The 23,257-nt window shown below is 63.8% G+C and overlaps 4 protein-coding genes across 19 annotated transcripts in view; 3 read left to right on the forward strand and 1 right to left on the reverse strand.

Annotated features, from left to right (window-relative positions):
• SNAPC4 (small nuclear RNA activating complex polypeptide 4) overlaps positions 1-4,546 on the forward strand; it is a 28,885-nt gene extending 24,339 nt beyond the window's left edge. For 8 of the 9 annotated variants that reach the window (XM_033238551.1, XM_033238549.1, XM_033238548.1 and 5 more), the window contains 4 exons: positions 339-366; positions 888-2,608; positions 3,636-3,774; positions 4,312-4,546. In XM_033238551.1, the coding sequence (XP_033094442.1) occupies positions 339-366; positions 888-2,608; positions 3,636-3,767 (1,881 nt within the window). In that variant the 3' untranslated portion in view covers positions 3,768-3,774; positions 4,312-4,546. The remainder of the gene's footprint in view (positions 1-338; positions 367-887; positions 2,609-3,635; positions 3,775-4,311) is intronic. The other variant, XM_033238557.1, reaches the window with a different exon arrangement.
• A 1,835-nt stretch (positions 4,547-6,381) lies between these two features.
• CARD9 (caspase recruitment domain family member 9) lies at positions 6,382-16,268 on the forward strand. 5 transcript variants are annotated; one of them, XM_033238562.1, is made up of 13 exons: positions 6,384-6,554; positions 8,014-8,213; positions 8,651-8,788; positions 8,949-9,253; positions 9,394-9,573; positions 9,658-9,801; positions 10,029-10,154; positions 12,433-12,624; positions 12,988-13,029; positions 13,424-13,469; positions 14,982-15,058; positions 15,656-15,732; positions 15,817-16,268. In XM_033238562.1, the coding sequence occupies exons 2-13, from the start codon at positions 8,030-8,032 to the stop codon at positions 15,914-15,916; spliced, it is 1,611 nt and encodes a 536-aa protein (XP_033094453.1). In that variant the 5' UTR covers positions 6,384-6,554; positions 8,014-8,029; the 3' UTR covers positions 15,917-16,268. The 5 variants fall into 5 exon arrangements, 4 of the variants coding, with proteins under 4 accessions (XP_033094455.1, XP_033094453.1, XP_033094456.1 ...); XM_033238565.1 differs by having other exon boundaries at positions 6,387-6,554; positions 7,894-8,213; XM_033238563.1 differs by having other exon boundaries at positions 6,407-6,515.
• A 22-nt stretch (positions 16,269-16,290) lies between these two features.
• DNLZ (DNL-type zinc finger) lies at positions 16,291-18,336 on the forward strand. The gene is made up of 3 exons (XM_033238566.1): positions 16,291-16,739; positions 17,117-17,256; positions 18,057-18,336. The coding sequence occupies exons 1-3, from the start codon at positions 16,512-16,514 to the stop codon at positions 18,223-18,225; spliced, it is 537 nt and encodes a 178-aa protein (XP_033094457.1). The 5' UTR covers positions 16,291-16,511; the 3' UTR covers positions 18,226-18,336.
• Positions 18,337-20,604: 2,268 nt separating this feature from the next.
• Positions 20,605-23,257, reverse strand: part of GPSM1 (G protein signaling modulator 1) — a 31,724-nt gene continuing 29,071 nt past the window's right edge. For 3 of the 4 annotated variants that reach the window (XM_033238561.1, XM_033238560.1, XM_033238559.1), the window contains exon 14: positions 20,605-22,191. In XM_033238561.1, the coding sequence (XP_033094452.1) occupies positions 21,985-22,191 (207 nt within the window). In that variant the 3' untranslated portion in view covers positions 20,605-21,984. The other variant, XM_033238558.1, reaches the window with a different exon arrangement.

Genomic DNA, 23,257 nt, shown 5'->3' on the forward strand with positions numbered 1-23,257 from the left:
GGACAGCATTGGGGTACCCCTGGGCCTCCATGCTCCCAGCCCCCTGCCTCTCCTGGTGGACCCCACCCTGCCCTCAATCCCCCGGAAGAGCTCTCAAGGGCACCCTTGGGAGGAGTTGCACTGAGGGGGTGCACGAGGCCAGGCCTTTGCCTGCTGTGCCACACGCTGGGCTGCTCCTGTGGCCCCGGAGTTCCTGCAGAGGCGTGTGAGAGGCCAGCAGCAGCCCTTGGGGCCTCGTCCCCATTTCAGGGAGTGGCAGGGGACAGCCCAAATGCTAGGAGAGGTGGTCCAGGCCCGCGAAGGACATCTGAGCTGCTGACTCTCCTCTCCTTTTCCAGGTGCCCTCAAGTGCTCAGAGCACCCCAGGTAACCCTCTGCTTCTCTGCCCTGGTGGGGAAGAGGTCTCACCTGGCCCTGGCTTTCACCTGCAGCCCCCAAGCAGCACAGCCTGTGGCCCCTGGTGACAGAGATCCCTCGAGTCCCACCACAGGGATGGGTCTGGCTGGGCCAGCTTGGCGCGCCTTGGGCTCCCCTTGCAGCCCTGAGGCTTCCTCAGCATGGGGCCCGGAGGCAGGGTCGTCTTGAGCGAGGGTCCGCCCGTGCCCAACGCCGGCAGCATCGGGCAAGGCCTGGGCTCCCAGCTGGTCTCAGCCAGCATTAAATGGGCTGGGCTTCCCAGAGTGCCCACGGCCCTGGCTTTGACCAGAGCATTGGGGTCTGGGGCAGCTACTGTGACTCAGGAGACCCAGGACGTGCCACTTGACCCCTACTTGGCTCAAGGTCCTAGACTCCTCACGGGATCCCTCCTGATGAGGGGATGGCAGCGAGGGGCTGTCCCTGGGCCAGGTGCCTGGGGCTCATCAAGTGTGGGTCTTTCCTCCCCACAGGCCATCTCTTCCCAAATGGGCCAGCTCAAGAAGCCTCAAAGAGTGCCAGCCACAAAGGGAGCCGAAGACTGGCGTCCAGCCAGGTGGAGGGCACCCTACCCCAGGCATCCCCACTGGCTCCGACTGGCCCCCGGCCCAAGCCCAAGACTGTGTCAGAGCTGCTTCGGGAGAAGCGGCTTCAGGAGAAGCGGCTTCAGGAGGCCCGTGCCAGGGAGGCCGCCCGGGGCCCGGTGGTGCTCCCGTCCCACCTGCTGGTCTCCTCGCCTGTGATCCTCCAGCCCCCTCTACCACACACCCCACACAGCCACCCAGCCCTGGGTCCCACTGTCTCAAATGTTCCACTCTCGGGGCATGGGACCCCCGCAGCAGCCAAGCCTGGCACTTCAGGCTCCTGGCAGGAGGCTGGGCCTTCAGCCAAGGACGAGAGACTCTCCACCATGCAAGCCCTGCCCCTCACTCCTGCCTTCACAGGGACCGAGGGCACAGCCCCTGCTGCTTCCCGAGCCCCTGGCCTGGACCCCAGCCAGGTCTCTGTGAGCTGCCCTGGGAGTGGTCTCGGACAGTCGCAGGCCCCCACTGCATCCCGGAGGCAGAGCCTGCCTGAGGCATCACCCTTTCTCCCTGCAGCCCCCAGCCCCACCCCACTGCCCATCCAGCCCCTCAGCCTGACGCACGTAGGAGGGCCACGTGTGGCGGCCAGTGTCCCCCTGCCTGTCACCTGGGTGCTCACAGCCCAGGGGCTTCTCCCTGTTCCTGTGCCAGCTGTGGTGGGCCTTTCCAGTCCAGCAGGGACCCCTGGCCCCACAGGGCTGGTGGCCACTCTGCTGCCTCCCCTGACTGAAGCTCAGGCGGCCCAGGACCCCAGGGCCCCAGCGTTGAGTAGCTCTTGGCAGCCCCCAGCCAATGTGAACTCGGGACCAGAGCCTTCCTGCAGGACAGACCCCCCAGCCCCTCCCACACATGCCGCCTCCCAAAGTCCTGCAGAAGTGGATGACAGTGTGGCTGTTGTCCCTGGAGAGGCCCAGGTGGCCAGGGAGATACTTGCACCCAGGACGTCCTCCCAGGCTGACCCCCCTGAAGCAGAACCCGCCTGGCCCAGGAGGCTGCCACCCCTCGGTGGTGTCATTCCAGCAAGTGAGCCAGGGGGGACGCTGGGGTCCCTCTCAGGGACACAAGAGCCCAAGGGGCCTCTGGACCTGGAGAAGCCATCCCTGCCCCAGCCTGGGCCTGAGAAGGGGGCCCTGGACCTGGGCCTGCTGTCCCAGGAGGGCGAGGCGGCCACACAGCAGTGGCTGGGGGGCCAGCGTGGGGTGCGGGTACATCTTCTGGGAAGCAGACTGCCCTACCAGCCCCCGGCCCTGTGCAGCCTTCGAGCACTGTCCAGCCTCCTGCTCCACAAGAAGGCCCTAGAGCACAAGGCCGCCTCCCTGGTGGCGGGGGGCGAGGCTGAGCGGCCAGCTGGAGCGCTACAAGCCTCACTGGGGCTGGTGCGGGGGCAGCTCCAGGACAACCCAGCCTACCTCCTGTTGCGGGCACGGTTCCTGGCAACCTTCACCCTCCCTGCGCTCCTGGCCACCCTGGCCCCCCACGGCATCCGCACTACCCTCTCAGCAGCCTCGATAGCAGGCTCCGAGAGTGAGGATGAGGACCTCCTGAGCGAGCTGGAACTCGCAGACAGGGACGGGCAGCCGGGCTGCACGGCGGCCACATGCCACATTCAGGTAAGGAGCGCGTCCAGCCCCACTTCCCCACGGCAGGCGGCGGTCCCTGGGGCACCCTTGCCTGCCTAGAGCGGTGGGGTGGGGGCCGGTAGAAGTTGTGGGCGGGAAGGCTGGCTGCTGGGTGTCTCAGGAGGAGGAAGCTGCCCAGTTGCGTGTAGATTCTGCAGAAGTGGCCTCCCTTTGGGGCAGTGTGGAAAAGAGAAGAGAGGCCTCATTCTCATGCAGGAGCCCCTGGCTGTCCTGGTGCTGCCCAGCCAGGTGGTCTTGTCAGTGAGAAGCTCTGGGATGGACGCTGACCCAGCTCTGAGCAGGGTGGGCCATGGGCACAGTGGAGGGTAGTGGCTGTGCTTGTCCCTGGATTTCTGGGGTCCCAAAGGTCCCTCTCAGCTGTTACCTCTCTTGAGTATCCTTGGGAAGAGTTTTCCAAGCTCTGTAGGCAACACCATGTTCGGAACCCTGAAGGAGAAAGCACGTGGATGGGGCCCCAGAGAGGCCTTCTCACCTGGTGCCAGGGTGCCCACTTGCAGCAGCCGGGCAGCTGGCCTCCCTGAGAAACCACCAGAAGCAGGCCGCCTCAGCTTGAACCTGTGAGCCTGTCGTAGGGAATGTGGCAGAAGGCCTTCCATCTCTCCCCACGGTTGTGCTTCACAAGTCACTAGGCTGAAGTGAGGGAGAAAGCAATGCCCGAGAGTGGGCAGAGGACCCCGGCCAGTCAGGGGAAGAGGGCCCCCGTGCCACATCCATGTACAGCCTCCTGCCCTGCCGGGGTGTGATGGCCACCCCATGGGGGAGCAGGAGGCCTGCCACAGGGATGGCTTAGACGGGGTCAGAGCCCCCAAGGGAGGGAGAGCACAGTCATGTGTGGCCCCAGGAGTGCCTGGAGCGGCTCCTGCCCAAGCTGAGGGTGCCCGGTCCCAAGTGGTACACTCGCCCACAGGGCCCCTCCTCACTCCCTGTCCCTTTCTCACCCATCGTGGCTCGGGGGATGGGGGTCACTCTTGTCCCCACTGCCTGGATTTCGTTTCAGGGACCCCCAGACTCTGGCAGATGCTCTGCCTCCTCCTGCCTGGATGCTTTTAATGACCTTGATGTTGACGACCTTGATGTGCTCAGAACCCGGCATGCCAGGCACACCCGGAAGCGGAGGCGGCTGGTGTGAGCAGCAGGTGAGTCCTGAGTGGGGAGGCCGCTGCCCTACAACCCAGGGGACAGAGTGGTCCAGACAGGGGGTCTTGCCTCTGCTCCGCCTTCAGCGCCCACAGCAGCCGTGCTGGGTTAGGTGGGCAGGTCCGGGGTCATGGAGGCCCTCCAGGGGGAGAAGCATTTAACCCACATCCTTCCTGCTGACCACCCGTGCCTCGGGCCTTGGCACCACTGCGCCCTTGACCACAGGTTCATTCCCTACCTTTGTTGGGGTCTGGGCTCCTCCCTGGCTGCTGTGCTCTGGTGGCGCCCGGTTCCCGTGCATTGCTCCGTCATCTCCCCACCATCACCAACCACAGCCCCCCAGGCTGACTTTTCACTGCTGGGGCCCTGGTGCCCAGACAGCAGGTGGCCTGGCCCTTGGCACATGTGGGTCAGGTTCACCAAGCAGACCAGGAGTGACTGGCGCTGGGGTGGCCTTGGTTCCTGTCTGTCCCAGCACTGCTTGAGGTCTGGCTGGGGTCAAGGGCACCCCAACATCTGGGTGTTCTGTGTTCCAGGACAAGCACTCCTCAGAAGCCCGTGGCCCTGCTGACGAGAAACAGCCCACCCCCAGCCTGCGAGAGAGGCAGCCAGCCAGAGGCTAAGTATCTGCTGGCCACCCACCGACCAGGTCCGCAGTGAACAGAGGCAGGCCTGCCAACTGACCATGTGGCACGGGGCACAGCTGTTCCTCAAGTGCACACCTGAACACTTGGAGGAATAAAGTTCTGTTTTTAATTGTAGAGCCGGACACAGGCTGTTGTGGTTTTGTTGTCCTGAGATACTGGGCAGTGTACAGGGATCCCCTGCCCAACTGGGGTCAGGCCACTGCCTGGTGGCTGAGCCACCCTAGTGCAGGCAGTTCGGGGACAGGCAGGGTGCTGGGGGCCCAGCACTGGGGTCCTCGAGGCCTCCTGTACCCTGGCTGCTCTCCCGACAGAGAAGCAGGCTTTCGCCCATTTCATGGAAAGCACCTGTGGCTTTGTTCTTCATGCTGAGCTGGCACCCTCCCCAGATGGCTGCCAGCCCTCGCACCTCCCCAGCTGACCCAGGGGGTTCCCTGGAACAGGTGACCTGGCTACCCAGACACGATGGCAGCCACCCCAACTTTCACTGTTCCTTTTGCATGGGCCTTTCTTGGCATAAGACCAGCCCCCATCTTCTCCGTGTGTCCCCGCACTCCCTTTCCTTCATCTCTGTAGCAGCAGTGCCCCCAGGCCCTTGGCTGTCAGGGCTTCACTCCCTCACTGGAACCACCGTGGGGCCTCAGCCCTGGGCGCCCAGCAGACAGGACGGTCCCATGGCTGGCCACGCTCCTGAGCATGTGTTGCTGTGCCTGGTTCTCTAGTAACTAGTGCCTAGTCTCCTGGGGGCCACTCTGACCTGTGGGTTATTTAGTGGTGTATTATTTAATTTCCAAATATTTAGGGATTTTCCAGATAACGGTTACTGATTTTTAGCTTCCGATATGGTTAGAGAACACGGTGTGTGAATTCCTAAGGACACACACCACAGCGAAATCACTGGAGTCCCTCGTTTTACAAGCTGGGGAAACACTGGATCATGAGGGCCTGGCGCCAGCTCGGGCCCACCCCCAGCAGGGCCCAGGACGGCGTTCCTGCCTACACACTCACTCATGCTGCTGGTGAGGGGCCCAGCCTGGAGTGTGGCATTCCCGAGAGCCCCAGAGGACCCCGAACTCCACTCCTCAATGCGTGATGTCAGGCCTGAGGGCCGGGGGCTGGGAACGGGTAGGTGAGCTCTGCACCAGCTTCCTGGCCTTCCACCCTGGCGGCCCCTTCTCAAAGCTGTTGGGTGGCAACTCAGTTCAACCAGCTTTACCGGGTGAGGCGGGGCCTGGGGGTTCCCAAGCCTGCAGGAATGAGGCTCCAGCAGCCCACACGCTGAAGTGCACAGTTCGGGGCAGACTCTGCTGCCCGTTGTCCGTGGATGGGGGGCGAGCCGTGCCCTGCCCTCACCGGTGCTTCTGAAGCTGGCTTGGGGGACCCTGGGAGTGGCCTCAGTCCTCACGTGCATCCTGGAGAAGAGCAGGGATGCCTCGTAACGAGGATAATGATATCGAGCAACACTTCTGAAAAGGGACGCTTCTCCCCTGTGTGCAGCTAGGTGGTGGCCGGTGCCATGGCCCCTGGCAGGCTGCAGTGGCCTCCTGGGCCCCATAAGGTGGGCTGCAGCCCTTTGGTGACCAAGGCGTGCGCTGGCCATGCTGTGTGGCGGTGTGCCCCCCTGCACATGCCCTGCCCCGCTGTCCCGAGATGCTGGCAAGGGCAAGGGTGTCCCCACAGGGCAGAGCATGCCCTCCTGAAGAAGCCTCCAGAAACCTATGACCAGGTCAAAGCAGCTGGGTGCGGTCTGGCCTCATCCAGCCTCCTGGGGGGTCTCTGCTGTCTCTTCTACCTGCCAGGTGCCAGGGCTGGGCCTCTGAGGCATTCTCAGGACCCCCGGCCCCCAGCCAGGCTGGGAGGGCTGACAGCAGCTTTCCTTTGGAGGGCAGATGACTTCCACTTCCGTCTGCCTCTCAGGGCCTCCTGGGCTGGGCGAATCAGAAGGCAGGCCACCAGGGACTGTTCCCCTGTGGGAGGGCTGGCGGGACTGTGGAGTTAAGCAGAAGCCATCAGGAAGTGCACAAGCGTCCGGCGCACTCCTCCCTCCCTGCATCCCCGGGCAGCATCTCCCCGAGGCTCTGCGTCCCTGGCTCCTGGTGCGTCTGCAGTGCAGGTGGCTCCTGGAAGACCCTCAGGTGGGTGGGTCTGGTACTTTTCTGAAAAGTGACCAAGAAGGTCGGCGCCCGCTTAGTTCAGGATCCTGGAGCTAATCCCCCTAGAGCAGCATGAGGCTTCCCACAGGCAGCCAGGCAGCCTCCGCCGTGCGGCCCCATCCCTTTCATGGCCACTGGGCGGAGACATGTTCCTTTCAGTGGTATTACGGTGGCAGGTGGGACCCTGCATTTCAGGTTGGGGAGGCAGGAAAGGGGCCCAGTATTCCCAGGACTGTCCACTGTGTGCCCGGTGCTTCTATTCAGCCCTTTGTCTGTCAAAACTGTCCTGAATGGGGTGACAAAGTACAGTGGGAAGTTGAGAAATTCTTCAAAAGACCAAGTCTGGGGCAACTGTGTCTCCAGGAGTAGTGACCCAGCTCCTTTAGGCTGGAAAGCAGCATTTCCCAGCAGGGCTGGAGGCTGAGGACCGGGGACCTGTGTGGGAGGCAGGACCATGTGGCTGCTCCCAGCCTTGCCCCAGTCCCAGTCCCAGAGGGAGTGGCTTTCAGCGGCTGAGGCTTCCACCGCGCTGGCAGAAAGGGACAGCAGTGGCTGGTCCCAACATGGGTAGTGCTCTTGTTTCAGCCAGTGGGATGGGGGTCGCGCCTCATCTGGGGCAGGAGACGAGTCCAGAGATTCACTGGTGCCCAGCACCTAAGAACCTGGAGAAAACAGCACAGCAGCACTCCTGGCCAGCCCAGGGCAACACCGACAGCCCCTCCCAGGGTTGCGGGGCCGGCGGGGAGTGACAGAGACACGCTCCTGTGGGAAGCACTTCCCGGCCAGTGCAGCGACGCTGGCAGCTGCGGCAGGGCTGGGTGGCCACTCTTGCATCATCAACAACCGGCTGTGGAGAAGGGAGGGCACAGCCCGGGATGTGAGCAGGCGTCGGTCAGGGGAATGAGGAAGTTCCACCAGAACCGGCTCCCCCAGCTGCTGCCCTAGTGGGAGGGTCATTGGCCAACCTGCTCTCACCCAGCTTGGGCTGGCCGTAGTGCCAGGCAGGTGCCCACAGCTCCTCCACCCATGGAGGTGGCTGCCCCTGTAGGCTCCGGGGCATGGTGGGAGTGTCCAGGAGGCAGAGGCCAGAGGCGGGTCAGGCTGTGGAGGCAGTTCCTCTCTCAGACCCCATCTGTGTCTCCCCCGCTGCATATCTGGGTGACACGGATGGCCAAGGGGCAGGAGCAGGAGCTGGGAAAGGCTGTGGAGGGGCCCTCGGCTGGTCTGGTGGGGAGCGGGTCACTGTGTCTCTGCCGCCTCCCTGAGGGATCCAGCGTGGGGATGGGACATGGAGCTGGGCACCTCTCCTGGATGTCCCTGGGCTGACCCCCTCGACAGCCCTGACGAGAGCCCTGGCCCAGCATCTGAGAAGGAGCGGGAGCGGGGCCTGGGTGGGGGCAGGAGCTGACGTCGCTCTCAACGGCTGTCCCACACTCCCCAGCCTGCCTGCTGAGGCCATGTCGGACTACGAGAACGATGATGAGTGCTGGAGCGTCCTGGAGGGCTTCCGGGTGATGCTCACCTCGGTCATCGACCCCTCGCGCATCACACCCTACCTGCGGCAGTGCAAGGTCCTGAACCCCGATGATGAGGAGCAGGTGCTCAGTGACCCCAACTTGGTCATCCGCAAACGGAAAGTGGGTCAGTGCTGCCCTGCAGGCCTCAGGCCCCAAACCCAACCAAGGAGCCCGCTTGGAGGTGGCTGCACGCTCTGCCACCCTGATCCTCGACCCCAGGAGAGCCCCGCCTGGCTTTGCCCCTGGCCTCCCAGTGAGGCCCAACTTCAACCCTGGCACATGGCCACCCTGTCCCCCAGCCTCTCCTGCCAGCTCGGTGCTGCCAAGAGGGGCAGTGGGGCTCCCACCACAGCGGGGGCTCCTGAGACAGCCAAGGGACGGGTGGGCAGCACTTTGTCCCCAGCCTAGTACCAAGACCCACAGTGTGCCTCATCCAGGACCCAGACCACAGCACACCTCATCTGCATCCCAGCCTCCACCTGTCCCTGCCCCTGGGCCCACCCACCCCAGCCCTCTGCCTCGCCTGTGCCCCACCCCCAGTTAGGCCCCTCTGGCCCGCAGGCGTGCTCCTGGACATCCTGCAGCGGACCGGCCACAAGGGCTACGTGGCCTTCCTCGAGAGCCTGGAGCTCTACTACCCACAGCTGTACAAGAAGGTCACGGGCAAGGAGCCGGCCCGTGTCTTCTCCATGATCATCGGTGAGTGACGGGGGAGGTGGTGGTGGGGGTGGGCAGTGGTGCTGGGTCCTCTGCCCGGCCCCCATCCCTAGGAGCCCTGAGCTCCTGCCACAGCGCAGGGCATGATAGAGCTGGGCCACCGGGGAACATAGGCACTGTCTAACGCTGGCCCGGCCCACAGATGCGTCCGGGGAGTCAGGCCTGACTCAGCTGCTGATGACCGAGGTCATGAAGCTGCAGAAGAAGGTGCAGGACCTGACCACGCTGCTGAGCTCCAAGGATGACTTCATCAAGGAGCTGCGAGTGAAGGACAGCCTGCTGCGCAAGCACCAGGAGCGGGTGCAGAGGCTCAAGGAGGAGTCCGAGGCCAGCAGCCGTGAGCTCAAGCGCTGCAAGGAGGAGAACTACGACCTGGCCATGCGCCTGGCGCGCCAGAGCGAGGAGAAGGGCGCTGCGCTCATGCGGAACCGTGACCTGCAGCTGGAGGTGCGCCCACTGCCCCCGGGGAACCACGCCCCCCTCGCCTGGCCTGGTGGGGTCTACAGGCCAGGGCAGTCAGGGGTGGCCCTGTGGGTCTGTTGTCACCGCCTGGAGGGGACAGCTGGGCTCCACCGGACCTTCCGCAGATTGACCGGCTCAAGCACAGCCTCATGAAGGCTGAGGACGACTGCAAGGTGGAGCGCAAGCACACACTGAAGCTCAGGCATGCCATGGAGCAGAGGCCCAGCCAGGAGCTGCTGTGGGAGCTGCAGCAGGAGAAGGCCCTGCTCCAGGCCCGGGTGCAGGAGCTGGAGGCCTCCGTCCAGGTGGGGCCGCAGGCAGGGCGGGTGCAGCCCGGGCAGGACAGCGGGGGCCTTCCCAGCCAGGCCATTGCCTTTTGCCCCCTTCAGGAGGGGAAGCTGGACAGGAGCAGCCCCTACATCCAGGTACTGGAGGAGGACTGGCGGCAGGCGCTGCGGGACCACCAGGAGCAGGCCAACACCATCTTCTCCCTGCGCAAGGACCTCCGCCAGGGCGAGGCCCGACGCCTCCGGGTAGGAGGGCAGGCAGGGCGACGCGGCTCCTGGGGGCCAAGCCACACTGGGTGGGCTGAGCTCCTCCCACTCCGTGCCTGGAAGGTGGGGCCTGGGGACTCCTATGGCCTCCCCCAACATCCCAACTGGCCTGACCACATGCTCCTGAGCCCCTGCCCCCAAGTACACCCCAAGGGCCAGAATGGGGGTCCTCAGGCCTGTGGGGGCTGAGCTGTCGCCCCCTGCAGTGCATGGAGGAGAAGGAGATGTTCGAGCTGCAGTGCCTGGCCCTGCGTAAAGACTCCAAGATGTACAAGGACCGCATTGAGGCCATCCTGCTGCAGATGGAGGAGGTCGCCATTGAACGGGACCAGGTGGGCGCCTCACGGGGCGGGACAAAGCACCCCACTCGTGGGTGGGTGCACAGGGCCACACTCCTTGAGGGCAGTTGTCACGGAGTTTTTAATCTTTGTTATTTGTTTTTGAGATGGGGTCTTGCTATGTCACCTAGGGTGGCCTCAAACTACTGGCCTCAAGCAATCCTCCGGCCCCAGCCTCCCAGAGCGTTGGAGTTGCAGGCTGAGCTGCCACACCTGGCCTGTTTTTTAAATGACAGAAGTAATACTTAACATTAAAAAAAAGTAAACAATGATGAAGTCAATACTTCCCCACCCCAGCCTGCTCTCAGGGAAAACCGTGTTCAACCTTCCAGCTCCACCTTATAGACTTTTACCTGTCATCCATCTATCTATCTATCTATCTATCTATCATCTATCACCTATCTATATATCTTTTTTTTATTTTTTTTTATTTATTTTTTATTTATTTATTTTTTTTTTTTGAGACGGAGTCTCGCTCTGCCGCCCAGGCTGGAGTGCAGTGGCCGGGTCTCAGCTCACTGCAAGCTCCACCTCCTGGGTTTACGCCATTCTCCTGCCTCAGCCTCCCAAGCAGCTGGGACTACAGGCGCCCGCCATGTCGCCCGGCTAGTTTTTTGTATTTTTTAGTAGAGACGGGGTTTCACCATGTTAGCCAGGATGGTCTCGATCTCCTGACCTCGTGATCCGCCCGTCTCGGCCTCCCAAAGTGCTGGGATTACAGGCTTGAGCCACCGCGCCCGGCCCTATATATCTTTTTGATTTTATTTTACAAACATGAAAACATTCTGTCTTGTTTTACCAGTAGCTTTTTTTAATCTTGAAAAAAAACTTGGCTGGACGTGGTGGCTCTTGCCTGTAATCCCAGCACTTTGGGAGGCTGAGGCGGGCAGATCACTTGAGCCCAGGAATTCCAGAGCAGCCTGGGCAACATGGTGAGATCCCAACTCCATAAAAAATACAAAAAAACTGGCCGGGCGTGGTGGCTCACGCTTGTAATCCCAGCACTCTAGAAGGGCAAGGCAGGTGGAACACTTGAGGTCAGGAGATCAGGACCAGCCTGGCCAGTACGGTAAAACCCTGTCTCTACTAAAAATATAAAAATTAGCCGGGTGTAGTGGCGGGCACCTGTAGTCCCAGCTACTCAGGAGGCTGAGGCAGGAGAATCGCTTGAACCCAGGAGGCAGAGGTTGCAGTGAGCTGAGATCATGCTACTGCACTCCAGCCTGGGTGACAGAGCAAGACTCCGTCTCAAAAAAAAAAAAAATTGGCATGGTGGTGCATGCCTGTGGTCCCAGCTATTTAGGAGGCTGAGGCTGCAGCAAGTCACCATTGCGCTACTGCACTCCAGCCTGGGCCACAGGAGTGAGGCCTGCAAGGCCTCGAGTGCTGCATGCTGTGAGCTGGATGGAGCGTCGCGGGGCAGGGCTGTGTCTGCTTCCTATGCCCCGTCCCGAGTCCCATCCTGGAGGTTGTTTCCAATGGACACCACTGCTGCTTTGGCAAAATTCTGGACAGCAGTTTGTCCACATCAGGAGCCTTAAAACAAGACCCTTGGGGCCATAAGGGAAGCCCTGGCCACCCTGAGAGCAGCACAGGCTCAGAGCTCCTGTCGCGGCCCCACCGCAGCCTTACTCACGCCTGGCCCACCCCAAGATGGGGAAAAAAGGGCAGATCCAGTCGTGCCTCCGTGGGGGTTGGTGTGGCTCCCAGGGCGAGGACTCCCACGGGGCTGTGCGGGAGCACGTTGGCCAGGGATTAGGGAAGCTGCCAGCCGTTGCTCCAGTCCAGGCGGCCCGAGTTAGGTGAGGGCCTCCCAGCCTTGGCTGCAGGGCTGGTCAGGCTGTCATGTTTGCACATTCGCTCCTGTACCTACCTCAGCATCCGCAGTGAGGACAGGGGTGGCAAAGAGTGCTGCACTCATGAAGGAGTTTTAGCTATAGATAGTCAGGGTCTCCGTATCAAGCTGCATCCAAAATTTATCAAATGTGCACGTGTGTGTGTGGGGGGGAGCGGTGCACAGCACACGCTGTGTCCACCGGGGGTGCAGGCTTGGGAGGAGACAGAAGGGCAGCAGGGACAACTGTCACCTTTACAATCCCTCAAATGCTGACTTCATGTCCACAGAGCACACAAAGTGAGGGGCTGTGGCCAGCCTCCACACCCAGAGGCTTGACGTCCTCTGGGGCCTCTGCTCGGAGCTGGGCAGCCAGGCCGAGGGCCCAGGGCGAGCTTGGGGGCCTCACTGAGGGTTGGCCTTGCACTGTCCCGTCAGGCCATCGCCACACGGGAGGAGCTGCACCTGCAGCACGCCCGGGGCCTGCAGGAGAAGGACGCGCTGCGCAAGCAGGTGCGGGAGCTGGGTGAGAAGGCGGATGAGCTGCAGCTGCAGGTGTTCCAGCGTGAGGCGCAGCTACTGGCCGTGGAGGGCAGGCTCAGGCGGCAGCAGCTGGAGACACTCGTTCTGGTGGGCCTGGGGCCTGGGGCAGGGAGGGGAGCCGGCGGGTGGGATGCAGGGCCGGGGGAACATGAGCCTTCCTGACCCAACCCTCTGTGACGGGTCCCCACCTAACCGAACCCCTCCTCGCAGTGGGGTGAGGGCACAGGAGCAGCTCAGGGCCCCAGCAGGAAATGGGGCTGCTGGGCCGGGGTGGGGGCTGGGCCTGGCCATCAGGCAGCCTAGCACGTTGTTCTGGGCATGGAGGGGGCCTGGTGTGGCTAAGAGCATGCCCAGGGCTCCCCGGAGGATCCTGCTGTGTGCCCTGCCCACCCTGTGCCTGGGGAGCCCTCTGCCCCCACAGCCCACTCACCCCATTTTCTATGACCACAGAGCTCCGACCTGGAGGATAGCTCACCCAGGAGTTCCCAGGAGGTGAGTGAGACCCCAGCCGGCACAAGGCTGGCCTTCCTTCACCTGGGGTCCTGGCTGAGCCGCCACCACGCACAGCTCCACACTGCCCATCACGTGGCCCTGCTCATTGGGCTGGGCTCGGTGGAGGAAGAGCAGGTGGCCAAATGCTAAGGCCTCCAACAGCTCAAGGGGTAAGGCAAGGCATGGTCAGTGCCCAGCTCCTGCATCCTCATGGCGGGACCTTCCTGGCTGGGCTCCCCCACATCCGTCTGCTGAGCACCCAAGTCTCTGAGAAGCTCTGTGCAGGGGGTGAATGGCCACACCCAGCTGAGGGCCAAGGGCTGGGGTGGGCAGTGTGGCCGGGTCCAGTCCTTGGCGGAGTGACCTAACGGGACATCTTGCCTCTCTTCGGAAGCTCTCGCTCCCCCAGGACCTGGAGGACACCCAGCTCTCGGACAAAGGTGAGGTGGGGACGGCAGCGCACCCGGAGGCCTCCCGGCTGCCCCAAGCGAGGCCCATCTTCAGCACAGGCAGCCCGTGCCGCAATGCCTGTCTCAGCCCCCACAACCCCTACTCCACAGACGGAAACTAGGGCAGGAGATAAGTAAAATGGCCCAGGTCACCCAGAGAACAAACTACAGAGCCCAGTGGAACCCAGGCCCCAGCTGATGGGACAAGTGTCCCCTGGGGTGGAGAGTGTGGGGCCCCTCTGGCAGCCCCCCAGGGTGCAGAGGTCAGCAGGCCCACTGTCCCAGCTGCTCCAAGCTTCCTCCTGGGCAGAGGGAGGTGGTAATGAGCAAATGCCCAGGGGCACAAAGCTAGAAAGTGGGGCGAGACGGGGCCCCACGTGGCTTGAGGGACAGGGCCGAATGCAGGGGTGGCCAAGGGCCTGCTGTGTCCCGGTGCAGTGGGGGTAAGGCAGTAGTGGGGGCTTCTAGCAGGCAGGGCAGGCCCCCTGTGCCTCTCTGGGGGAAGAACGGGGGTGGCTGGCTGGGAGCAGCCCCCGAGTGCCCAGGAGCGGGTAGTGGTGATGGGGTAGGTGTTTGCTCTGAAGGTGGTGTCAGATGGGAGTTGGGGAGGGCCCAGCAGACGGCCCTGGGAGGCTGCATGGGAGTTGGACGAGCTTCCCGAGCACCAGGCTGTGGCCTCCAAGCAGAGGCGGAAGGGGAAGGAGGAGCCGCAGATGGGGAAGTGAAGACCAGCACCTTTGGCCGCAGCCCAGAACACTTGAACCTGGGGGCGCCAAGCCCTCATGTAGGCACAGAGGCGAGCAGACCCAGGAGTCCAACTCAGGCACTGCCCCCGTCTCCCTGGGTGGCTGTGGCAGGAGTGGGGGCAGGCATGAAGGTCCAAGGGTGAGCAGGGGAGGGGCTGGTTCTAAGGAGGGGCTGCCAATGGCCAGGACAGCCCCAGCCTGGCCCTCCCCACAGCAGGGCTGAGACTGGACATGCATGGTTTCTGCCCAAGGGTCCTGACCTCTGGTCTGCCCAGGTCCTGGCGGGTTCTGAGGGGGTCTAGCCACCTGAAGGTTCTCTCCCAATTGTGCAGTACCCCTGCCCCCGCCTCAGGAGGACACAGACAGCCACTGTAGCTGTTCCCAACTCTCTCCCCAGGGCCGCCATGCCCACAGACGCTTTGAAGTGATGGGGGACAGTGCTGCTCAGGCCAGGGTTTAAGCTCCCCTGAGGTCTGGGAGGCCTTCCTGCCTGGGGGGCAGCCAGCTTGGGGGAGGGACGGTCACTAGCAGGAGCATTGGGCCTGGGCTGGCATCTGGCAGCATCCTGGAGTAATGGATGGGCAAGCAAGGCCATAAGGCCTCAGTCTCATCTACAGAAGACAGAGTCTACACTGGACCCACGTGGGGATCCCACCAGGCCCACAGGGTGTCCGCAATGCCGGGGAGGGGTGGGGCACCCTTGCTGTATGTGGCCCTGCAGGTGGGCAGGCCCCACAGGCACGACTCTCCTTTCCAGGATGCCTGGCCGGTGGGGGGAGCCCGGAACAGCCCTTTGCAGCTCTGCACCAGGAACAGCGTTCGCGGAGCCCCCATGTAAGGCTTCCTCAGGGTGGGGTCCCCCCAGCTGTGGGCCTCAGGGTGACCGATCACAGGGAGGGTGGCTCCTCGCCCTAGGCACCCCCTGCAGTGGCCCCGACGACGGCCGAGGGGCGACCACAAGGTCTCTGCCCTCAGTGCTTGGGGTGCGGTGTCTGGGACGGGAAGTGGATCCCCCTCCTTTCTTGGGTACTGCAGCAGCTTCGGGGCGCTTGGAGGTGGACGTGCCTGGTCCTGGTTTCTTTGGGGCCTTTACAGTGGATGCGGCATCAACCCTGAGTAGGTGAACACAGGAGTCCTGAGAGCAAGGACTGCCTCGGGCTTTGTTGTAGAAACAATGGCCTGGAGCCCAGGCCGGAGCGTGGCTTGGCCGCCTGCGTGTGTCTTGGCATCTGAAATGCAGGCTACCCACACCGGCTCACTCCGCGGGTATAGGCAGGTCCCACAGCGCGGCCAGCTTGGCGCTGAGCTGAGGCTGTCTGAGCTCCTCGCCTCCCTACCAGTCTGCAGTTACAGGAGCCGGGGGGTGCGCGTGAGAAGGGCGGGTTCCCTCAGGGGAGCCGGCCGGAGCCCAAGCCTTCCCCCTTTCTCCAGGACGCAGGCCTGAGCAGCGGGGAGCCGCCTGAGAAGGAGCGGCGGCGCCTCAAGGAGAGTTTTGAGAACTACCGCAGGTAGGCGGGCGGCCCCCAGGCTTCTCCAAAACGGGCTGGGGAGCTGCAGCCGGGTCTGCGCCTGAGACACCTGTGTCTTCGCAGGAAGCGCGCCCTCAGGAAGATGCAGAAAGGCTGGCGGCAGGGGGAGGCGGACCAGGGGAACACCACCGGCAGCGACAACACCGACACTGAGGGCTCCTAGCCGCCGCAGCGCAGGCCCCGTCCAGGGCACACCCACCGGCCGGGCCTCCCGCCACCTGGGGGTGCCGACGCCCTCGGGCGCAGACTTCCCCGAGCCGTCGCTGGCTTAGCCTGGAACGAGGAATCTGGTGCCCTGAAAGGCCCAGCCGGGCAGCCTGGCGTTGGGGGCTGTTTGTTAAGCGGCACTCAGCTTGAGGAGGCCATGTGGGTGCTCGCCCCCCCCCATGCACACGCCATCTGTGTAACTTCAGGGTCTGTTCTATTTCACCATGTAACACACAATACATGCATGCATTGTAGAAGTGTGAGAAAACACGGCAGCTTAAATAAACAAACAGCATGGGTGACCCGCATTCCCGCTCGGACACTCGCGCGCAGCCCCGCGGCCGTCCCTCCTCGCTGCGGACCCTCGGTGTCCTCGGGCAGGCGAGCTGCACGTGGACGCAGGGCCCCATCAGGCCGCCAGGGGGCGGCAGAGCGCAGCGCGACCCCAATCCGCAGGACGGAAGCCCGGGAAGGCCGCTTCCGCCTGGTGCCCACTTCCAACATGGCGGCGGGGCGGGGCCAGGGCAGGGCTGACGGAGCTGGCGAGCGGGATGCTGCGGGCGGCGCTGGGCGGCGCGCCGAGGCTGCTGAGCCGCGTGCAGCCCCGGGGGCCCTGCCTGAGGCGGCTGTGGGGCCGCGGGGCCCGTCCAGAGGTCGCGGGGACGCGGCGCGCCTGGGCCTGGGGCTGGCGGCGCTCAAGCTCCGAGCCGGGGCCGGGGCCCGCGGCGGCTCTGGGGCGCGTGGAAGCTGCGCACTACCAGCTTGTCTACACCTGCAAGGTGGGCACGCGGCGGGACGGAATCGGGGACAGACCCGCATCTGGCGCTACACAGCCTACGGGGAGAGGCGGCCCGCCAGGGCCTTCCTGCAGGGGGCAGGGTCAAGTCAGAGGAAGGGGTTGAGCCACAACTTGGGGCGAGGTGGGTGTAGGGCCTTCTGAGACGGTGGGGAGGCGGACCATGAGGAGGGGTGGAGCCGTTCCTGGGGCGGAGCCTTCCCGGGAGAGGGCGCGGTTGGGGTGGTGGGTGGAGCTATTCCTCGGGGGCGGGGCCTTCCCTGGAGGGTGAGGTGAGTGGAGCTACCCCTCGAGGGGCGGGTCTTCCCGGGAGGGGCGTGGCGGCGCTCACGGCCTCACCAGCTGCCCTGTCCCAGACAGGTCTGCGGGACTAGGTCCTCCAAGCGCATCTCCAAGCTGGCCTATCACCAAGGCGTGGTCATTGTGACCTGCCCCGGCTGCCAGAACCACCACATCATCGCGGACAACCTGGGTTGGTTCTCGGACCTGAATGGGAAGAGGTGAGGCCTGTACCCCAGGGCTGGGCCAGGAGTCCACCCAGAAGGACCCTGGCCTCCCTGGGGGAACCGTGCCCTAGTGTGGAGGTTTATAAATCTCACCTGGGCAATCCAGCCACCTTATCAATACAAGACACACAGTTAAATTAGAATTTCCTATAAACCCCAGGTAGCTGTTTAAGTATTCCTGAAGTAGGGGTTGCGTTTTCATTGCTAAATCTTGCCAGCTCTGTGGTCCTGCCTCCCTGCCTCTGCCTGCCCTCTGCCCTCCCTGCCAGTCTTGTCCCTCTCTGGTGTGGTACTTGTTTGCCCTCTGCCGTCTCGGAGTGGCTGGCCCACAGCAAAGTGTGGAGTGTGGGCCAGGTGGTGTGGCCTGGGCCCTGGCTGCTGGGAGAGCAGTGGAGGTGGTGTTGGGAGCTTGGTCCGGGCCTTGCCTGGCCGGGGGGTCCTGGGCAGGACAGTAACAGTGACAGCAGGTCTGAGACCAGCATGCTGGGCACTTGGTGGTACCTGGCCCTTGGAGCTGGGGCTGTCCTCCCATCAGACCTGGGGCTGCAGACTCTTCCCTCTGGTGCATAGCGGGCAGGAGCAGGACTGGGTTCCTGAGGTGGCACATACCGGCAGAGACACAGGGTTGGTGAGGGCACACAGGCCAGCATCTGAAGTGCCCATGTGGCCTGATGCCACAGGAGTGCTGGTCCTGGTGGTTGCAGCTCTGGCCTGGCCATGGGGCACCCTGAGGGGACTGAAGTGCAGGGCGAGCGGGGGGCCCTGAAGAACCATGTTGCCTCCCTGCCTCCCAGAAATATCGAAGAGATCCTGGCGGCCAGAGGCGAGCAGGTGCACCGTGTGGTGGGCGAGGGGGCCCTGGAGTTTGTTCTAGAGCCTGCAGGGACCCCCACATCCACTGCTACTCTGGAAGCAGGTGAGGATGACGGTCCCCCCGGCCCTGGCAAGACGGAGCCGAGCTGACCCCTGCGCTCCCCAGCACTGTGGGACTTCTGCCTTCTGGAAGGATGTTTTGACCCTGGGCCTCTCTGGACATGGCCTATTTTCTACCAATAAACAGACATTACTTCCGGATGCTGGGGCCTGTGGCCCTGGTGGGATTTCTTTTTCTGGAGTTAGAATGACTGCTCTGAATCCCTGGTGCTGCTGGGTGGGACATTGGAGCCGCAGGACCTCTCGCCTCACCAGTTCCTCCTACACGGAGTCGCCTTAGACTTGCCCACAGGGGCCACAGTCACCGGGAAAGGGGGCTGGATGTGGAGTCAGAGCCCCTCCTGTTTGTCACCGCGTGACTTTGAGCAGGTCACCACCCCTGTGAGCCTCAGCCTTCCTCTGCAAGCCCCTTGGCATCCGCCTGGCCAGCTCTGGCAGCCTCCCTTCCGTGAGCCAGTGCAGACCTGAGCCCTGGCCCTCGGCCGCTGGCTGTCGGTGAAACTGAGCAAACCAGGCTGCTTGCTGGCCCAGGCAGGACGAGCAGCTGTGGCATGGCCACGTGTTGGGAGCTCCAGGCCCCTCCCGGGGGAGCCGTCTGGGCCTCCTCCCCTTGGTGGACAGCGCTCTGGATGCCCCAGGGCCCTCCGAGGCACGTGGGGATTGTCTCCCAGCCTTGTTCGTGCACAGGATGTTCCTGTGTTTATGAAAGCGAGCAAACACAGGAGGCTGTTTATTTGCAGAAGCGTTCTGGGCAGTGTGACCTTCAGCATTAATCACCCACCACACTCTGGCAGGAAAGAGAATGGGGTGAGGTGGGAGGTGGAGGCAGAACTGAGCACGACAGGGACCCAGTGCAGCCCCTCCCAGCAGGACCCGGCCGGGACTGCCAGCTCACATCCGGCCTGTGGGAGGCCGGGACCTGGTGGCATTGTTCCCAGCGCGCTTGTGGCGTGGGCTTTGACTCGATTACCCCGTCCTCTCAGCCAACAGCCCTCTATTATTCCCACCCAGAACCTTATGTGCCATTTGTGGAAACTGTCCTCCTCTCGCTGGGCCACCCGCACCCAGGCCTGCTGGGGGTCTCTTGGGGGCCTGGAAGTGCGGGGGCCAGTGGGGCTGGGCTTGGCTTGGGTGCCTCACTGCCTCCAGAGGGCCTGGACCAGCACGTGGGGAGGTCCAGGGAACTGTCGGACCTGGAAGTGCAGAATTAGAGCGAGGAGAGCTGCTCAGGCCAATCCCTCCTCTTACAGCTGGGGAGATGGAGGCCAGTAGTTGGGATGTGGACGTTACCATGTCTTTTTTCTCTGGTGCCAGCACTTCTGGGCCCAGGCTGGCCCTGGAGGGACACCCTTCCCAAGGCTGGCACGTTCCTAGAGTAAAGAAGACCTATGGCCACCCCCAGCGTGCCAGACGCATCCCACCAGCTTCTGCCTGAGGGCCCCCTGGACCCTGTCTTCCTCCGCCCTTCCCTCCCCGCAGCCCCACGGCCACAGGCAGGTTTCTGCAAGGGGCTTTGCCATCCTGATCTCCCAGCACTCTGCACCCCCTGCCTCCAGGACATCCCTGCCTCCCGGGGACGGCTGCTGGCCTGGGCATCCCTCGCCACCATGTGCCTCTCCAAGAGGGCTCCTCAGCCACACCTTCGGAGGCTGTCCCATGGCGTCAGCCAGTGGCGTGGGGGGCACTGCTGGACCTCCCTGGCCGTGAGCCATCTCAGGCTCTGCACGGTTACTTGGACCCTGTGTGCATGTACCGCCACCCGCAAGCCGGCCGGGACCCCGGACCTGGAGTACCCGTTGATTCTGGTTCCCAAGGCCCCTTCTGGGGTGGAGGAGGCAACGGAGTCAACCAGCACAGAGGCTGTGGCTGCCAACATGGCCAGATGGGCTGTGGCAAGGGGCAGCTGGACTGCCTGGCGCAGCTGTGTGTCCCCCGACAGGGGCCCCGTGGGGGTGCTGCCCACCACAAGCAGCACCCAGACAAGCCCCAAGACTGCCGATCTGCCCCCAGCTCCTGCACTGTGGCTCAGTGTCCAGACCCCGAGCCCAGCTGGATCAGACTCCAGGAAAGGACCTCACCCCCCCGGCTGCAGGGTGAATGGCAGCAGGCTGGGTCCTCAAGGGGCCGTGGGGCTGACCTGGGGGTTGCTGCTTCGGGGGCTGGCCTTGGCCACTCAGCTCAGAGCATGCTCTGTTTCCATAGGGTCTGGCAGCGTGAGGAGGTAGGGGTGACAGCAGGCAGCCACTTCACCCCTCTGTGCCCCAGCTCCCCCGTGGTTAAATGCAGTGGGAATTCCATCTTTCTGAGGTCTCAGAGGGCCCAGACGGTGGGTATCTGTGGACTGTGGACTCTGCACAGTGCAGCCTCTTATCTGGGTCAGGCCACCCCCGGGACTAAGGCCATACGGACCACACTCACTTGGCCGACTTTATTTTTCAGGAAAAAACAGAAAAACAAATGTACCTCTTGGGTTGGAAAGGACCCACTGACAACATGGCACACACATGTGAGCAATAAATACGCACATACATTCAAGTATGCAGGGGGGGCGCTGCGTCCTGGAGACCCTGTGTCCGGGCACCTGTCCCTGCCCTCGGGTGCGGCCCTGCCCCTCCAGAAGCAGCTCACCTCGCCGGGTCCAGGACTGCCTCTCCATCCCAGCCTGAGAGTGGGGCCTAGAGGCACCCTTCTAGATGGAACTGCCAGCCCTGGGGGCTGTGGGGCCATGGTAGGGTCCCCGGGGCTCCTGGGAGATGCCACGGCTGGGTCTGGACAGGAGCAGGCAACCTCAGGCCCCTGGGGCCCATCTCAGGCTCCAGCAGGTCCTGCCAGTCTCAGGATCCTGAACTCAGTGCCCTGTGAGCCCCCTCCCCATGGAGAGATAGCAGTGATGTCATCTCCCCTAGCTGGTTGGAGGAGGGGGGGTTCTCATATCGGAGGGTCTGCAGGGTTGAGCTGAGTGAAGCCTCCCCAGCTTCCACTGACCCCCTGCCTCGGGTGAGGGTCACAGAGCCTGGTGCTGTCTCCCGCCCTGACTGAGCACTGTGCCCACTGCCAGCAAGCGTCCCTAGGACCAGGCCCTGCCCTTTTTCCTGGCTTGGGGGTTTGGAGTGTTGAAGTTCATGCCCAGCCATTCCCTCTGCTTTACAGACAGGCCCAGCTCCCGTCAAGGCCCCTGCAGCGGGGAGGCACCTCAGAGCTGCCCCTGTGGCCTGGTCTGCCATGCCGGGTCTGGGAGGCGTTCTGTGGTTGCTGACCCCCTCCGGCCTGGGCAGGAGTGGGGAGATAGGCCTGGAGAGCGCCCTGCCCCGGGACGAAGCTGGAGGGGACGAAGCCTGCCGCATGGCCGTCCCAAGACCAGCTCTGGAGGGACAGAATGTGGCCCTGTCCTTGGTGGCCCCGAGAAGAGGCTCAGAGACACCTTTGGGGAGAGGAGGGGAGACAGCAGGTTTCACATTTGGCAGGGCAGGACAGAACGAGAAGGGCTTGGGGGAGAGGGTGCAGGAGCCTGACAGCACCAGGTCGGGGCCGACATGCTGAAGGCTCGATCCGGCCTGCGACGGGGGCAGGAGGGAGGAAGTCGAGGGCCATGGGGGGCCAGCCCGGGATGGAAGAGCGCCCTCCCGCCATGGGCAGCTTGGCCTGAGCCTGCTGCTCTGGGTCGGGGAGGCCGTGGGGCTGCATGTCCAGTGCCTGTCCTCAGTGATGGCCTCGGGAGGACGTGGCTGTGACTGTGAGCCCAGCGTCTAGGAGCAGGGGCAGGGTGGGCCTGGCGGTGGGCACAGGGCCTTAGCTCGCACCAGGCTGGCACTGCTGCTGGGGCTCAGGCGGGCCGCCTGTTCCCTGCTCCGGGCCCCCGGCGAGGTCCACCCGCTGCTCGTCCATGCGCTTGGCCTGCACCCTCTGGATGAGACTGAAGAAGTCCTCGTCCGGCATGGTAGGGCCCCGGGGCAGCACGTCGGGTGGCGGGCACCGCTGGTCATCGATCCTGGAGGACTGAGTGGACACAGTGCGGTTGGTGGCCTCACCCTCCCCAGGTCCAGTGGTCCGGGTGCTGGTCAACAGGGGCGGTTCCGGAGGGCCGGCGTGCACTGCTCACGGGCTTCCCCGTGTCTACCCAAGAAATTGGTTCTGGGGCCTGCCTCGCTCTGGGGTCTTGTGCTGGGAGCCCGGGCCCTGAGCGCAGTCTTCTGGTGGCCCTGCCCTCACCTCCCAGGAGCCCACGGCAGGCCCATCCACGAAAAGCAGGTCCAACGATTCCCACTGGGCATGGGTGCACCAGGCCTAGGAGACAGTGGCTACGTTGGCGTTGGACGCCTGCTCCCCAGATCTGCTGATCCCCAGGGACAGGCATGCGTGGCCGTCCCTCTGCCAGGTCCTGGAAACCGGCACAGCCTGGGGCTGACCCTGGCAGGCCTGAGGTCTCAGCTTGCAGAGCCCGAACTGTGGCGCTCCCCAGGGCTCCCCCTTGGGTCAGGTGGCCGACCCCGTGGGCCTCGCCTGCTCCAGCGTGCAGGCCAGGGGGCCAAGGGGGCATCTGGGCTTCTCTGAAGGGCCTGGAGCAGGAGGGACCAGAGCTGGCACAGGCATGCATGTGGACGGGGGACTCTGGGCCTCTTGGGTGGGGCTGGTTTGGAGGCGGCTGGTCGGATGCCTGGCCCCAGGCTGCGGTTTCTTCTCCGCTGTAGGGAGGATGGCAGACCTGGAAACTCGCTGGCTTGGTGCATGGTGGGCCAAGTAGCCTCCACCGCCAGCTTGTTCCCAAGTCTAGGGATCCTGAACCCCTTCCCAGCAGTGGCTGCACCCCACAGGGATGGTGAGACCCCCAGAGTTTGAGGTCCCAGTTGGGACAACTATTGGCTCAGCAGTCCCCGCTCCGGCCACCCTACCTGGCTCACCCCCACACAGATGAGGAGGGCATTCCCTGTGTGGCTGCCAGGCTGGAGCCCCAGCCTTGGCTCTGCCCTCTGGGGCTGGACCCTCCACCCCTGCTATCCACTGTGTGGTCTCTGGATGGTCCCTGTTTTTGTCCGGCCAGCTGGCTGGCAGCCCTGGATCCCCC

This window comes from Trachypithecus francoisi, unplaced genomic scaffold, assembly GCF_009764315.1.
Source record: "Trachypithecus francoisi isolate TF-2019V2 unplaced genomic scaffold, Tfra_2.0 Lachesis_group16, whole genome shotgun sequence".
Lineage (NCBI taxonomy): Eukaryota > Metazoa > Chordata > Mammalia > Primates > Cercopithecidae > Trachypithecus > Trachypithecus francoisi.

Bases quoted from the DNA above. Each gene is read 5' to 3' on its own strand.
- CARD9 (XM_033238562.1), top strand. From the start codon at position 8,030: ATGTCGGACTACGAGAACGATGATGAGTGCTGGAGCGTCCTGGAGGGC. The intron at 9,254-9,393 runs GTGCGCCCACTG...GACCTTCCGCAG, and splicing joins ACCGTGACCTGCAGCTGGAG to ATTGACCGGCTCAAGCACAG. The intron at 13,030-13,423 runs GTGAGTGAGACC...TCTCTTCGGAAG, and splicing joins CACCCAGGAGTTCCCAGGAG to CTCTCGCTCCCCCAGGACCT.
- DNLZ (XM_033238566.1), top strand. From the start codon at position 16,512: ATGCTGCGGGCGGCGCTGGGCGGCGCGCCGAGGCTGCTGAGCCGCGTG. The intron at 16,740-17,116 runs GTGGGCACGCGG...TGTCCCAGACAG, and splicing joins AGCTTGTCTACACCTGCAAG to GTCTGCGGGACTAGGTCCTC. The intron at 17,257-18,056 runs GTGAGGCCTGTA...CCTGCCTCCCAG, and splicing joins TCGGACCTGAATGGGAAGAG to AAATATCGAAGAGATCCTGG.